The sequence below is a fragment of the Botryllus schlosseri genome, chromosome 11, assembly GCF_051294905.1.
Source record: "Botryllus schlosseri isolate E-star chromosome 11, Bs_hap1, whole genome shotgun sequence".
In the NCBI taxonomy this organism is placed as follows: domain Eukaryota; kingdom Metazoa; phylum Chordata; class Ascidiacea; order Stolidobranchia; family Styelidae; genus Botryllus; species Botryllus schlosseri.
This window is the reverse complement of record NC_137246.1, coordinates 21,994,173-22,010,741: the sequence shown is the minus strand read 5'-3', so window position 1 is coordinate 22,010,741 and position 16,569 is coordinate 21,994,173. Positions and strand designations below refer to the sequence as shown.

Sequence of the window (16,569 nt, the reverse complement as noted above, 5' to 3'; positions counted from 1 at the left end):
ATGTATATTCAACTCTATATTCGTTCATCGGTTCAGAATCAATGACCAATCAATCTGTTATTCAGAGACTTAGCGAAATGCAATGACGTAATCATGCTTCATATTTCTAAAAGGCAACTTGACTTGAATTTTGACTTGACTCGTGACTTGACTTGACTTGACTCGAGTCACCTCCAAAAATCGACTGACTTGACTTGACTCGAGTCACCTTCGAAAATCGATTGACTTGACTTTACTCGAGTCAAAATGTGCAATGACACGAAATGACTCGTGACTCGAAGGTAGTGACTTGATCCCAACACTGGTCATGGATACCAGTGTTACTCGGTCTTTGGTCTGACCCGGCCGGGATGGAACCCACGACCTACCGATCAAAAAGCCGGACGCTTAACCATTACGCTATCGTGTCGGTCGGTAAGGTCATTTTCATAAACATGAAAAAGCAGAACAAATCCTCCGAAAGGAGGACGGAATGATAACCCTAAAATATATCACTTTAAAGAGGCACTGCGCTCTAAAATGATATCATCTCAAATTGCAGGTAAATTCGGGAAAACAATTTTGGCTGCAGCCATTTTCTTCAGAAATCCACCGTAGAGGAACTGCATCTTCATCATCATCATCATTGGTTTATTAGCAATTTTATCAGTTCAATACACCACAAAAATGCGATACAATGAAAAGACAGGAAGATGTCGAAGCGACAAGGAGCAGTCTATGGAATCTGACACCCACCTTGGCCTAGGCGATGTAAAGAGGAGGCATGCACACTGAATGAAAGTAAAGAAGATAGTATAGAAGAAGAATGCGACAAGAAATAGGGCGGCATGTCATGGGAAGCGAGATCGATAGGTCAGTCGTGGTCCGGTAATCTTGAGGATGGATCTTAACGAAAATTTCAACTATTCCATTCCATGCCAGTTGCATAGATCAATTTCTATGGTTGCACTTGCTCGACCCAGTTTCTCGACACGACCTACATATTCTAGTCACATCAATCTCTCATTGTAACATTGCAACAAAAGTGCCAGGATTCTAACATTATCATGAGGGAAAAATTTTGTCAAAACTAAGTTTTATAATATCAAAAAATGGTAAATTTTATATTTTTAGAATAAAATCTCCCGTTTTTTGATAAAAAAACTCCCAATAATTAAAGAAGAAACAAACAATCAAACTGGCTAGAACTTGAAAGCAGATGAGCCATACAAACATTTTTGCACCAAAATATGGCAAGAGACGAAAGCTAAATACGTAAAGAGCTTCCTGCGAAAGCCGAGAGAGAAGCGTCATCGGTTATGCAACAGTGGTCAGGACTCTTACGGAGATCAGACTGACTGAAGTTGTGAGGGTGGATCGGTAAATTTTCTGAGTTTGGAATTGACCTGAATGCAACACACTTTAATATTCCTTCATGTGCTGTTTCCGTAATGTCACGCATATAGTTTCACTTCAAAATGTTTTAAAAACATATTATGCGTAATAAATTAGTATGACATTTGACGTAACTTTGTGAATGTTTTGATCACAGCATTAGTCTGTTTAAAACTGGCTAGTTTTTAGCCTAGCAGGTCTCCGTGGTAGATCCTCACTGCTCGAAATATTGTTTAAACTGAACGAGACAGTTGGCGGAGCGTTCTATCGAGTCGTTAGGTAGTTTTGTGTCAGACGTCGGTTCACATGACGTAATGCGTATTTCTGTTTGTTTATTATATTGAAAGCAGACGACGCACTGCGCGCGCAGTGCGTAACTTCTTCTATACGCCCCTGGAAGTTCTCTCGTGCGACCCATCTTACAGAAACGTTGCGTCACGATGGTGAGTTTCTTTTATATTTCCAATTTATTCTCGCAGTTCTTCGTTGCTTGGTCGGCGGCCGGTGCTATGCCAGAGCCTCTATGTACTGATTGGTAATTTCGGGGCTATTATCGAACTCTCCTCGGCGTAAGCGCGAGCGAGATTGCTTTGAAATTTATTTTTGAAGTCGATATATTTCCGGTGTCCGCCATTTTCTCTCCCCGCCCTCTTGTATCATGCTATCATTACAAGTGCTGGAAAATACCATTCTCTCCTGCCGTACGCGCAGGCGTTTTAACTCCGCCATTCTGGTGACCTGTTGTGAATTAGAATGGTCGTACCCGCTCAGGCATGCGCTAGACAGCCGAACTCCAAGCTTAAATATGCGATCTGCTTTTATTGTATCTGGTACGCTGTATATTTCTTATTAATTGTATACGGGCTTGGCTTACTGGAATACTATGTTGGTCATAATTATCATCTTTGCAAGAGGTGAAATACAGACTGACTTGGCTGACATGATTAAGGGATGGTTCAAGAGCTATAAATATATGCACCTTGATAAGCCTTTCACCTTAAGATAGGAATTTGGCTACATGAGGTTTCCTATCCAACGTACAAATAAATGATACGTGCAAATATTGAATAAATTGAATGTTTTCGGCTGGCTTTCGTCAGGGGTTACCGCCAAAACAACTTCGTACATCAACAGTTATATTACTGGGTATGACTTAACTGGCATGAAACTTTGAATAATCGCGACTAACAGATGTCCCGAACTCGATGTACTATATTTGAATCATACACCTACTCTTGCCGTCGCAAATCGAGTCTGTCATATTTTGAAATGATTCTACTCCCAAGGCACACAAATTAAACAATGAACCGCCTCTCCCAGTGACTGGAAATCTGTCACCTCGATAATTATTCGCAACAACAGAATTATTATCCATTTGGCGTTTGCCAATGTTAACCAACGTACCTTGTCGAACAATATTAAATTATTGCAATTCACGAGCCATGATATTGTGAACATGGAATGACTCTGACATATAAGGTCCCATGCAACTTGATTCGGCTGCATAGTGACATCATTGTATAAGCTGAATTGCCTCCCCAAGATCAGAGCATCTTCATATATTTGAAATTCCCCTACTGATAATCTATTTTAGCATGTTGACAACAATATATTGCGTGATTGACTAAAATAATAGCCTACGAGCGACTTTCAAGTGAGTCCAAATAAAATTAAATGACAAACCTGAAAATACATTGCCTTTCATCGAAACCGGAATCTATATACCATACACACTGAAGTGTTGGTAATTGACAGAGTGGAATCGGAGGCAACATCACCAGCAATTCATCGTTGTATAAATCATTGAACTGCAAGAAATCCTGCCAGACGCAATTCATTGCTCGAAACAACCACTGTTTTCAGTCTTTGTAATTTGGCCGTCTGACCAATCAATCCTGATGATTCTTGCCTTACGTAAGATGTGGTGTTGGTTTATCTCCATGGAGTTGATCAACATTCAACATCACAAGCATTTGTCTCTACCTCGAATCGATTGATCACTGTTTAAAAAACCCACGATACACGTCTGCACTTTTAACATTCATTCTCTCATATTCATTCTCTCGTCTACGAAGAATGCAATTTAATTTATAGGAGATAATTGAGGATACTCTGAATGTGTTGCAAATGAACAATGAGAAGAACTTGAAGTAACTTGAAGAACACTGCACTGATTTATGGAGCGGTCATAACCACTAAAATTATTTTCAATTGTTTTCTAGTCCAAACCTTGATATTGTGTACTTTCTCTGACTTCAAGCCTTCCGATCAAACCTCTGTAAGATCTGATTGGATTGCAAGCGATCATATGGTACTACTTGTAGGCTTGATTGGTGCTAGGCAAAATCGAGTACCTGAGTGATTCAATTCTGAATCGAATATTTGAGTAGCCTATCGCGCATGATGTCTTGAGAGTAGCCCTGTGGACGAAGGATGATACAGAGTGTTACACATGTAGGCCTACCTTTTCTGTGATCACAATGAAGATACTGTCAGTTCTGAACTTGAATGGAACAAAGGCTGTGACATGTAGTAACTCACACATTTACGTTAAGGCACATCACTTATATGCAGTTCAAACATGATATATCCCTTGGCACGTTGCATCAACTGCTGTGAATAATTGAATACCAGACTGATCTGGTTGTTTATTGTGATCATACGTGAATTACACATACACTTGAAAGTAAAATCCCCTTACTAGCATCTGGTGAATTGATATGACTTGAACATATTTCATGAACAACTTCTAAGATGATTAAAAAATATGCATGTCTAATATTGCATTAATTTGTATGTATAAAATAACATTATTGTGAAAGTGATGAAAATGATTTATGAAAAAACAGTTTGGTTGGCATAATTATTTTGAGTTAATGTGATGTAAAGACTTGATGAGTTCTGCAATATTAGACGGAACCAACTGTGCCTTGATTTATCACAGGACCAACCGTTAACCACTATGCCCGTGTTTTTATTCTGTTATTGAAGATCCATAGATAACCAGCTATCAAACCCTTCAAAAATATCCCCTGCTACGTCTGATACTGTCTTTTACTATATGGACTTCTATCCTTTCAGAATAACGAACTGGTGTTCAATCTGCAACATGCGTCTTGAGATTGAAAGGTATGAATGCTGATCGCTGTTCCTTCCCGCGGAATTTCTGCTAACTTTGTTTTTCTTCGACAGCGGGCTGATCTTTCAACAAGAGAAGCATGGACATCCTTCAACAGTCGCTCAAGGCTGCTGATATTTTAGGGGGAGATAACGATGACTTGTTCGGAGAACTCGGACTCACATTTAATGGCTCTCTGCAACCTGCCAGCTTGCCGAATGAATTGCAATCGCTGGCGGGCCAAGACAATGCCCTACAAACAGACGTGTCTGGGATATCGGCACTTGAAAGCTATGGAAATGGAGATAACTCTTTCGATACGTCGCAATTTCTGAATCCTGTGAATATATTGCCGACCGGTGCATTGCAAGGACAACCTTCGGCGTCATCTAGTGGTGTGTCGGCTCTTCCCATTATTCAGACCGGTTCGCAACAATCATCGCTGCATTATGGAACTATTCCAAAGCTCGCTCAGTCATCTGTATCCAATACTCAACTGCCGTTTGCCACTAGCTCGTTGACACTTACAACGACTGTCGCTCAAAATGTTGCCATTTCAGCGTGCTCGTCAGTATTTTCTAAAGCTCCCACTCAAACGTTAACCTCTACTGTACAGACGCACCAAACGTTATCACTGACTAATGCCCAAGCCTATTCGGTATCGCCGACACTGTCGCAGCCCGTGCAGATATCGGCGCCGATTCAAGTTTTGCAGACTTTACCGCAACACGCGTTACAGCAACAGAATGGCGGGCAAGTAGTGACTTTCGTACAGAAGCCGACTGTCCTGCAGCTAAACACTGGCGGCACCCACAACACTTCTGTTGTGCAAAACGTTAACGGTCTCGTGGTGCAACCCACGCAGAACAATGTGGCAGTTTTGAAAATCCCTGTGACCAAGTCTGGTTTGAATTTTAATGATCCTCAAGTGAGTAATTGTGCTGTGTTTCACCTGTGCTGTAGACGTGGCATCAACTGTTGTATTTCGACCAACAGGTTATTAAAGCACTTACTGCAAATCTGGTTCAGAAGCAGCCGCAAGCTGTATCACAACAACTCTCAATCGGCCAGTCAACACAACCACAGTTTATTAAGCTGTCTGCAACTCCAAATAACTCGTTACTCAACGTGGTGTCGCAAAGGTACTAATGGATACATTTTCCTTGTATTACATGTTGTAAGGCGTCTCTTTATGCGATTTTAAAGTGAGTTTGTATTTATCAGGCCGCAGCAAAATCTCGGTGTCCCCGGTACACAGCAAATCACTCTTGCCAACGGCCAGAAAATATTGATGAATAACGGGCAGCAAGTGCAGATGGCCACCACTCAAACGCCCGGTTTGCAATTGAGGACCGGTCAGGGCCACATTGCCACACAGAGTGTCGCGTTGAACGGGGCTATGCCGTTCAGCAGTTCTTCAGCCCAATCTGTAAGGTAAGCCGAGTCGGGTAAAACAGAAATTGCTGGTAGGCCTACTAAAGTAGTAGAAGTGGAACTGTAACGGTTTCCAGAACATCTCAAGTGGAAGTATACGATGAAGGCCTGAAAAGCAATCAAGTAAATGTTTCAAATAGTAAATTTGGTCAGGGGGATCGCATACTTTGAGCAGTTGATCGGATGTTATTACTTTTGATATAGTGGGGCGTAGCTTCGAGACTGATGAAAAATGACTAATGTAGCGATTAATTTTTCACCTATAAATTTTTACACTAAAAAATCAAAATTTTGACATTTTTTGACAAAGTTTTGCACTCGAGTATGTGAATTAGGCATTTATGCACATAATGTTGGAATTGTAGTGCTTTTCTAAATTTTGGGTTGGAACTGTGTCCTTAGCTTGGCAAAAATAGAGAAAAAACGTTCGACAAAGGTAGTTGTTTGATGGCAGCATGGAAGTTCAATTTTATACTGCTCTCAGATTTGAGATATAGGCTTGAGCTTGAAAAAACTCGGATCTGCTAACTGGTTTGGAAAAACTTCGGACCTACTAAAAATTTTACTAGTTCTAGGTGTGTTGATCATCACGCCATGTCTGCCTCTGTTTTATTCGATGGTGCATGATTCACCATGAGTAGACAATAAGCCATTTACAACAGTAAGCGTGCAAAATAGGCTACAAGGTGTATAATGTCAAAGGATAAGTTCACCGACAGTGCAACCTCCACGGCACCAACGAAATGCATGTTGCTTTCAACTTTGTTAACAATTTTGACAACTTTTTGACCTGACAAAATTTTGACATTTGTTTGCAATGTCAAAAAATAATCGCCCTACTGATGACTCTACAAATAGGCGCAACGTTTCTAAATAAATTCAGCTACTGTGGTACAATGGCTTTTTTGACCTGTAGGAGTGACGATTTTATTCGTAAAGACTGTACAATACAAACATACTACTTTTCACAACAAGAGTAGAAAATTCTTTCTACTTCAAGTAGTCTAATGCGTCAGAAGTGGTTTTGCCTGCAAAACTTACATAGCCGCTTGAGTGGTGCATGCAAGCAGACACTTGGTCACTGATTAGCTGTGGAGCTAAGTCTGAGCTTTTCACTTTGTATTTAGTCGGGTCCTTTCCTTTAAGATCGTTACAAAGATGTGTTGTTTTCAGGAATAGTCAAGTGCCAATCAAAGGAATTCAAATTGCCAGCGTGAACATACCTATTATTACATCGTCCGGAGGCGGGGGTAACGTCGGATCACTCCAGGGGAACACAGTCATGACGATACCTGTAGTCAGCAAACCCAATGAAGTCACCCGACATACTGTGAACCAATCGAACATGGGCGGAGCTCCTACCATCATCACCATGGCGCAAGCCGGGTCGGCCCAGAGCTCTGCCACCGTACGCGGGCTGCTCGCGAACGTAATTCAGAAGCAGGGCAACCTACAGTCTTCGAGCGGCGTCAACATGCACGCGGTCGTGCAATTGCCGCAAACCGGCAACCAGTTGCCGAACGGGCAAGTTAGTGTTTTGTGTGAGTTGCTGGTGTGTTTAAACTGAAACTGACGGATTTCTCGTCCTGGATAGGTTGCTCTGCCTTCTCATCTCGGCACGGCAGTGAGACTGAGCGTTCCGACTCAAAGAAGCCAGGTGATGCCAGTGCAGTTGCCGAACATGTTAAGACAGGTGGGTGTCCGCTGCTGTGTTCAGTGTCCAAAATTTTACAGATATCTCCGGAGCAGTATCAAGTTGATGTGAATTGCGGTGCCGTGATAATTTCTACTGATTGCTCAGTGTCTCAACACAATTTTACGATATTTGATTGAATCATCTCCGAAGTGACGTTGAGTTGATTCAAATTTCTGTGTTTGCTGCGATAATTTCTGCTGATGAGTCCATCGGAAGTCCAGTCATTGTTCGGTGCCTGAACAGATGATGTATCAATACTTTGTTATCAATATTGATTAAATCATCTCCCGAGTCAAGGTTGATACGAATTCCGGAGTCTACCATGATAATTTCTGCCGATAATTCCATCCGAATTGATTGTTAAGTGCCTTAACATGTAAGTTACTGACATTTTGTCATCTCTGGAGTGATATCAAGTTACTTTAATTGGGCATCATTCTATTCCTTTACCTGTTGGTTCTGTCACATTTTTTGAGTTCGCGAACGTCTTTTTTGTTCAATGAATCGAGTTATACTTATTACACTAGCATCAAGACACGACGCTAGTCAGAAGTCTGAAAAATACCAATAGCCATGGAGCGGGACTCCATGCGCGGCAGAGTAGCGCTAAGACGGGAAATACGGCGACAACTCGTCAGAACCCGATGCGGTCATCGCCGACGCCCGTGAGTGAAGGCCGTGCTGGCGAGATTGTTTTTGACGATGTGTCGCTCTTTTGTATTTCCTTTCTGTATAATTCTTGAACTGTGCCTCACTCTTCTTTTCGCTTGTCACCAGGTCACTGCTGCGAGCAGCACGAGCAATGCAATTGCGGACAGGCAGCCTGTTCAAGTGTTCAGAGTCGATCCCACGATAACACAAGCGCAAGTGGACGAAGTGAAGAAGCTGCTCACAAGCCGAACGATCGCTTCAAAGGTTGGGCCGCGGCGCACGCACGAGTTATGTTCGTTCGCTTGCTGATTTTGTTTTGATTTTTTTGCGCAGTTACACTGCTTGTCCAAAGAGCAGCAGCAATTGGTTCTCGCTTTTCAAGCTCAAATAAAGACAATGTCGTCTCCCGTCCAACAGTATTATTTGAGGAATCCTCAACTTTTTATGCAAAAGGTCAGGTCTGCCGGCGGTTTGGCGGCTGCCGCACCGCTCTTGTTCCGTCGCCGGGTTTTCTGATGTCAACCGTTTCTTTTTCGCGTTCAGGTGCTGCAGCAGACCAGAAACGGCAAACCTTTCGTTTTACAAATTAAATCTGACGTTCTACAAAAAGCCAAACCCAATACCACTGTGTCTGTAAGTAAAGTGAGTCTATTTTTAAAGATCGTCCGGTTTTTATTACCAGCTGGAAATACTAATTGCCTAGTGCTAGTGCGGCCGGACACGATTAGAATACTCGTATCTGAGTTGACTAGCAATTGTAATGATTGTAATTGTAATATTGTAATGAGTCCGACTCGAGTCACGATTTTCTTATGACTCGACTTGGACTCGAGTCATTCTGCACGACTCCAACCAAGTCATGTGACCCGTGACTCGGACAGCCAAGACCGACATTTCGTTGTAATTTCGGAGAATAGTAAAGTAACCAAACTATTGGTATTTCGTCTATTGGTACTGGTACTTGAAAATGCGACCAGAAGCAGCTAAAAGTGAGGAAAATTAGAGTATTATAAATGCAAACCATTCAATATCACCAAGCAGAGTTATAAAAAATGGGTTTAACAAGACTTCAACTGGAAAAGTAGCAGTCAACACAGTGACTCGGGCTCGACCCTCTGCTCGCTGACTTGGACTCGGACTTGACTCGGTGGTGAATCGAAAATGACTCTAGTCAAAACTGTCTAAGTGAGATGGAGTTTTGACTCGGAGCCTTGTGACTTGGTTACAACCCTGCCCATATACTCCACTTTCACCAGCCTTGATAGCTAGTAAGCAACAAAACCTAAGGAGGGCCAATGGACTTGATGAACAGTGTGGGTTAATAAGTAGCGATGTTGATTATGTAGGATGAACGGAGAATCTTAGTAGGCCTAAGCATCATGTTTTTCAAAATCCAAATGTGCAACTGTAATTAATGTGTTACGACACTGTTTTGCAGTTACCTACCAAATCGCAGCATCCTACCATATCACTGACTACGGACTCTAGCCGCACTCCTGTCAACCACGGCAGAATGAGTACTTCTCCCATGGCAGCCGGTACTCTGAACAGCACTCAGGTTCTTGCGCAAAAGCAACAGGTCCAGACGACCGTCAATCATACAGCCGTTGTGAAGTCTGGGGTCAAACGACCCGCGCCACCGGAGGCGCCGAACAAAGTCACGCTGTAAGTTGTGTATCCACGTATCTGTTTGAGGATCTGTAGGCAAACTGCCCCTATAAGCGCTTAACAGTTCTAGACTTGGGGACCGCCGATGTAAGTTGTGAAACCTTTATGAACAAGGGAACCGATACCCACTCATAATTACCAGAATTGGACAACTGGAAAGCTTTCATCTTGTCTAAATTGAATTAGAATTATAGATATTATTTTTTCCAAATTAAATTAGAATTAGAATTACTGAATTCAGTAAAACTTGTAAATTGAATCAAGTTCAGTCCGTATCAAATCAAACTTCATTGGCACGAGAATGGCAAATCTGTACCGCAAGCTTCGGTCCTTGTGCTGGTGCACGGTACGGTACCCCGGTAGTATTTTAAGGGAAACCATTGATCGGTTTGGAATTAAAATTATAGCATGGAAACATTTCACAAGTTATATTAGAATTATAAATAGAACCGGAGCAAAGAAACATCCCACAAATGAGATTAGAATTAGATCAGCAGCATTTTGCTTCGATTAGGAATCTATAATGAAGGACGTCACAATTGGTGCAAATTACGGGACTGGCGTGGTTCTAAATCAGTTAAAAATTAAATGTTTAATCTCTTTAATCAATGGACGAGCCTGGAACACCTTGCATTTTGCAATTGGGATGTATATTTGTAATATGTCTGGCGAAATGGAAGTTAATAACCACTGAACCAGAATACATTCACCTTCACATGAAGTCTCATCTCTGCTCTTGCGTTACGATGCGTTAACGGCAGGGTTGTAACCAAGTCACAAGGCTCCGAGTCGCAAGTCAATCTTACTTTTATAGTTTTGACTCGAGTCAAGTCGAGTCATTCCTAATTCATCACCGAGTCATGATATTATGACTCGAGAGTCCAAGTCGTTGCGTGTTGAATGCTCAGTTTCCAGTTAAAGTCTTGTTAAACCCATTTTATGCCTCTGTTTAGTGATATCGCATGGTTCGCATTTATAATATACTAACTTTCCTCCCTTTTAGCTGTTTCTGTTCGCGTTTTCAAGTACCAGTACGATTAGACGAAATCCCAATAGTTTGGTTGCTTCACTATTCTTTGAAATTACGATGAAATGTCGGTCTTGGCCGTCTGAGTCTCGAGTCATATGACTTGGTTCGAGTCGTGCTCAATGGGTCGAGTCAATACACAGATTGACTCGAGTCATCGGATTGTCGGGTCATTACAACCCTGGCTAACGGCCGTTTTATCGTTGCCGTGCTTTGCTTTGAAACAGGGTCGTCGAGCAGCTGGATTGTCACAAGAGAATGATGATGAAGCCGGACTGCGTGAATCGGTTTTCGTCGGTCCGAGACGCCATACGACGCCTCGTGCCGTATCACACGTGCAATATTCCCAACGTGAGCGTCTTGGACTACTAACTGTCTTTGAACGCCGACTTTTAAACTGCACCGTTATCGCAGATAGAGCAAGGGGCCTTCGACGAATCGGAGGAGCTGTTCGATCAGATCTCGGATCGTATCGTGAAGAAGTCCAGGTCCATGATCGATAAATACCATCTGCTACGGCTCCGGGACTCGACGGTAAGCTGACTGTTACGGTGATGCGGCTGGGCTCTTACACTTTTTATAGTGTGGAGCGCTGAGTTTTTTTTTCACAGTTGTCTGGACACCCAAAATTTATTGTACTTGAACAAAATTTGGAGTTGCTGAGTAAAACTATATAGAGGTCACCACTTCTGCCAATGGCGCGTGGGTGGTGACCTTGTTTTCAATGGGCCTCAGAGCTTTTCTGGTAGTTCTGGTTTTCAACCTGGAGGTCGTGAAGGTGCCAACTTTGATTTTAGTACTCGGCTTCCCAAATAGTTGATGGTCTGATCTGGGTGATATTTTTTTAGTATTAAACAGGTACAAACCCTTTTTCTATTTTTAGTAATCAGCTTAACAAAAGGAATATTTTAAAATCGGAAATTGTTGCATGATCGTGAAAAGGATTGGGTTGGGAACTAGTGGAAGAGCTCTCTGATGACCGAAATAGTCGAAGAGATCATAATATACGAGAATGCAGTTTTATAGTTGCAGTTTCAACATTGGTCTTTTGCTGACCCCAGTGTATGGCGTTGGTAAGGCGTAATCCCCGGTTTCGTTGCAGAGAGACTCGTGTTCCGCTGATATGGTGATGATAGAACGGATGTTCCTGCAGAGGGAGAAGGCGAAATACGCGGAAGACAAAGCCAGGCTCGAAGGTATGTCTGCGTTTTCGTGTCGTGATGGTCCCGGTTTATCGGCCGCCGTTTTGTGTTGCAGAGAATCCGTCGTTGATAAGGGAGTATTTTCCGCGGAAACGGTCTCGAGACGGGTCCGAAGTTGAAGGTAGGCATGTCGTTGAGAACCAAGAGCTGAGTCCTCTAACCAAGGGCTGTGTTTGTATGGGGATGTTTTAGTCAAGTCTTGTCATATGGTATGAATTTATCGAAAGAGCTGTGTTTGTATTAGACTAGTCCTGTAGCATCCGAATGCTTAGTATCAATAGTAATAACTAGGGCAAGTTTTTGTTGCAGTTAAATCCGCGGAAACTAGCACTTGTTTTTCACAAAAGTTGCATTTAATTTTCACAAAAGGTGCCCTAAAAATTTGCGTTTATGGACAAGTTCTTCGAAAACATTAGGGTATTAGATACATTCTCGAATCGCACTGCAGAAAAACTCAATGTTGGTGACTTCAACAACATCAACGGCCTGAAAAAATTGACCCGATGGAAATGTAATTTTCGGCGGTCTATCCTGAACGTACGTCGAATCGGAACGGACCTCAAATTTAAGCGACAGTGAAATAATCAATCTGTAAAAAGTTGCATGAACATATGAAAAAAGTTGCAATTTAAGGTTCCTCCAAACAGCTTAAAACACCATGTCTTGAGCATTTAGGAAGCTGCCGGAAGTTGTAAAATAAAGTTGCCAAAAACTTGCCCTAGAACAGAGGTCTCAAACTCAAATGTGCTCGCGGGCCAGTTTTCCCGTTTTGATGACGCCGCGGGCCGCAGCACTTATATGGGTATTCTATGTCTTTCCAAGTAGGCCTTATTTGGCGGGAATGAATTGTCCTGTTGAAAGTGAGCCGATCCAGCAGACTGCCAGTAAACACACATCGTCAAAATGTGATTTGCTCTTGTGTCAATTTAGGCCTGGCGCGAAAAGAATCATCACATTTATAACTATTTGAATAGAATTGTTGTTGTACTGGATATATATTAATTATAAGATATAGATACCATATGGGCGGACAAATGTATGATGCCATCATAAAAGCTATCGGGTTATAATTTTGCAGCTACTGTGAATATTTTGAATTTAACAGATTGATAATACAGACTGATTTGATATCAAAACATTTTTGGGTTGAGCATTGTAATTCCAATCCAGGATTCGGGTGTACTTCTGATATGTAGGCTATTAATCTCATGGCCAAATATCTTCAAATACAGGATCAGAAAAAAATATAAATATGATATAAATATATTATTGAATGTGTCTTAGTGATTGAAATGTCGGAACGCCGAACGACCCATTGTTGTTGCATCGTTGGAGCGTACCACTACGGTACTCGGTACCTTGAAGTGGCCTTAAATTAACAGATTGCCCATGGTTGCCATAACTACTTGCTTGGTTAGCGAAATACCAAGCTGCGACCTTCTGACCTGGCTATTACTATTCCCCTGATATGCGATTATTTTGTTGCGTGCATGGTTCTAACAAATTCACGGCATTCCGAGACACTCCGAGTCAACTCAAGTCATTTTCATTTTGGCATCGAGTTAGCCCGAGTCTGAGTAATTCTAAGAAAGGTCGCGTCCATTTCCAACTCACAAATTTCAGTCACGAATCGTCTAAGGGTCAGGTTTTGTCATCACGAATTGGAAATGTGGCGAAATAATGAATCTTCCCCTGCATGGTAGCATTTGCAATGGATGTGATAGTGAAGTTTGACGAATAGTTTCAGGCTTTCGAAGCAATTTAAGAGGTAATTTTGACTTTATAACCTGAAAAGATTTATGTGACAGTTATATATTGTCAAATTATTAAAAATCTAAAATGTCGTCGCGGGCCGCACAAAATGCTCTGGCGGGCCGCGTGTTTGAGACCTCTGCCCTAGAATAACACTTTGGCAACGCACTATCCACTTTCCTATTACCTACAATTAGGGCTAGTCACAATGATTGGATTGCTTTGTGGTCTGCCTGTAGACGTGATGAGCACCCTTGGTTTATGACAGGGCAAAATCGATTTACAATGTACTGCATCAAGCGATTCTTGGTTGGTCATACTTTTGAAAAGATCACTGATGCGTTTCACGTAGCTACAGATAAGTAATCCTTCCAATTTCGTTAATTTCAGACATTCAAACCGACCCCGCAGAGTCACAGAAGTCTAGCAGTCAATCGTCAAATGATGAAGAATCTGCAATGGAGAGCGTGGACTCTTGTGTATCGGCTAGCGGTAAACAGTTTGATGACCGCATGGACTACACTTACGAGAATAACTCGAACACTTTCTCAGCCGATAATGCCGTGCAAGCCGACGATTGTTTATTGCAAGAGGCAGTTGACAGTATATTGATATAGAACTCAAGTGTTGATAACGTTACACTGTTTTTACTCACTGCCCGCTACGCTACAATTGTGATGGTATCCATCTGTTTTGATTTATCAGCCATTGACCCTAAGGATGCTTGAATTAGAACGCTTTAGTGTTTGTTGCATTGGAGAGTTAATACACTATTGAGTTATGGGATGATTAGTGTCGTAATCTTCACGTGAAACTGACAGTCCACCTGACTGGCTAACATCGACCCCTGCACTTACCTGTGAAATGTAGGCTTAACGGCAAGCGGGATATTTAAGCAGCATTTTGCATACTGTAACACGCTGTCGTTAATTGCTTGAGATGTGTTTTGTTATTGCTTTCGTCCTGTTGAGCAACGAATTCCCTGTCGTCCGTGCGGTACGTTTCTATAAGTGAAAGCTGGACTCTGTGTGCGCTGCGTTTCGTATTTTCCTAATGATTGGCACTAACTGTTGCTATGTTCCCGTTTCCTATGTTGTAACAATTGCTACCAGTTGTTGGTCTTGATCTTCATTACCTTGTATGCCTTTTTGCTATCTCGATTTTTGTAATAAACAATTATGTCTGGGACACGAGTAACGCGATTCAGTAGACGTAGTCATTTATGTTCCAGACGCAATAGTTGACGATTGTTTGGGAACCGACGAGATGGTTTAGATTTCGAGGTACTGCGCAGTGCGCACATCGATTAAACTACGTGTTCGTAGATGTGGAGGACAGGCAGCGTGAGGTAGTGCGAATCGACTAAAGCGAGTTTTCATTCATAGATTTCGATGTATCGCATATGATGCAGAGGATATGCTCTATTACCATAATAATTTCAGCATAGCGGCACTGTAAATTGCTATGACCTGTAGTTACTGGCCACACTATACTTTCTGCGGGTAGCAACTTAACTAAATATACTCGATAAAGACTATAAACGCCACAAATAATGCAGTGTACAAACTATACGTGAACAACTGTACAAGTACATGCCAGGGATATATATCATACATGAATCATTCATCATGCGGATATTGTTCAAATACGATGGCGATCCTAAACGACGAAGGGTTGCGTCACGAGATTCTGTGATAGTTTTTCTTGCGTAGAGAAATATAAGTATTACCGAACTAGAATTTGGGTACTGACCCTGTCGTTGACAATCGTACGTAAAATTTTGTAAGATGTCTCGAGCCAAGCTGTTTCAGACCAAGACGCCCTGGGTTACTCCCGTCGAAAATTTTAGGACGCTATTTTGCATTGATGCGTGACATTGCCGCTCACTTGAGCTCAGACTGCAGGCGCAGACGCAATACTGTGCCGAGGTGCTGATGCTGAAGTCTGTGACATATCATGCAATGGCGAAGTGGACATCATAGGCATATCATCAGATCAACATCAGTTATATTAATTATTTCAATGCACCACAAGACTGCGATGCAATGAAAAGATAGGAAGGTGTCGAAACTAGGGCTGGGCACAATGATTCGAGTACTCGAATCTGAATCGAGTATTAATTTGGATGATTCGAGTCGAGTAGTAAAAGTCGATTTTTTCGAGTACTGAAATTATACGCTCCTTGCCCCGAAAGGTCATTTATCAACGAGAATGATAGTTTCGATACTAATTTTCGCTGTTGATGCCTAGAAACAGTGATTGGCCGCATCGTAGCATACGAAACATATAGTACAAAGCTATGAACGTTACTGGAAATAGCACATTTCCGAACTCATGATCATCCCACAACATTGTCACCAAGCGCAATGAGATCGGCATGGTCGCAAAAATACCTAAGTATCTTTAATGCAACGGATAACAGGCATTATATCCTTTTTGGCCGCGTAAAAGGTACATGTTTGAATTTCGACATATCATACTCTGTTATGACGTCATAATGGGTGATACTCGATTACTCGACTCGACTCGAAGCATTTTACTAGATTCAGAATCGAATCACTCAGTTACTCGATTTTGCCCAGCCCTAGTCGAAACGACATAGAGTGGTCTTTGAAATCAGACACCCAATTGAGCTAGTCGATGTATA

General features: G+C 42.0%; 2 protein-coding genes across 7 annotated transcripts in view; both read left to right on the top strand.

The window, feature by feature from the left end:
- LOC145450646 (uncharacterized) overlaps positions 1–16,569 on the top strand; it is a 121,321-nt gene that overhangs the window by 100,287 nt on the left and 4,465 nt on the right. The window lies entirely within an intron of this gene.
- Positions 1,330–15,110, top strand: LOC145450634 (uncharacterized). 6 transcript variants are annotated; one of them, XM_080329139.1, is made up of 17 exons: positions 1,330–1,817; positions 4,456–4,503; positions 4,567–5,420; positions 5,489–5,634; positions 5,717–5,926; positions 7,100–7,454; positions 7,521–7,619; positions 8,150–8,287; positions 8,400–8,537; positions 8,607–8,726; positions 8,817–8,915; positions 9,712–9,938; positions 11,196–11,319; positions 11,383–11,502; positions 12,071–12,164; positions 12,226–12,291; positions 14,313–15,110. In XM_080329139.1, the coding sequence occupies exons 3-17, from the start codon at positions 4,593–4,595 to the stop codon at positions 14,537–14,539; spliced, it is 2,991 nt and encodes a 996-aa protein (XP_080185265.1). In that variant the 5' UTR covers positions 1,330–1,817; positions 4,456–4,503; positions 4,567–4,592; the 3' UTR covers positions 14,540–15,110. The 6 variants fall into 6 exon arrangements, with proteins under 6 accessions (XP_080185265.1, XP_080185268.1, XP_080185267.1 ...); XM_080329142.1 differs by lacking the exon at positions 1,330–1,817 and adding an exon at positions 1,837–2,204; XM_080329141.1 differs by lacking the exon at positions 1,330–1,817 and adding an exon at positions 1,837–3,652.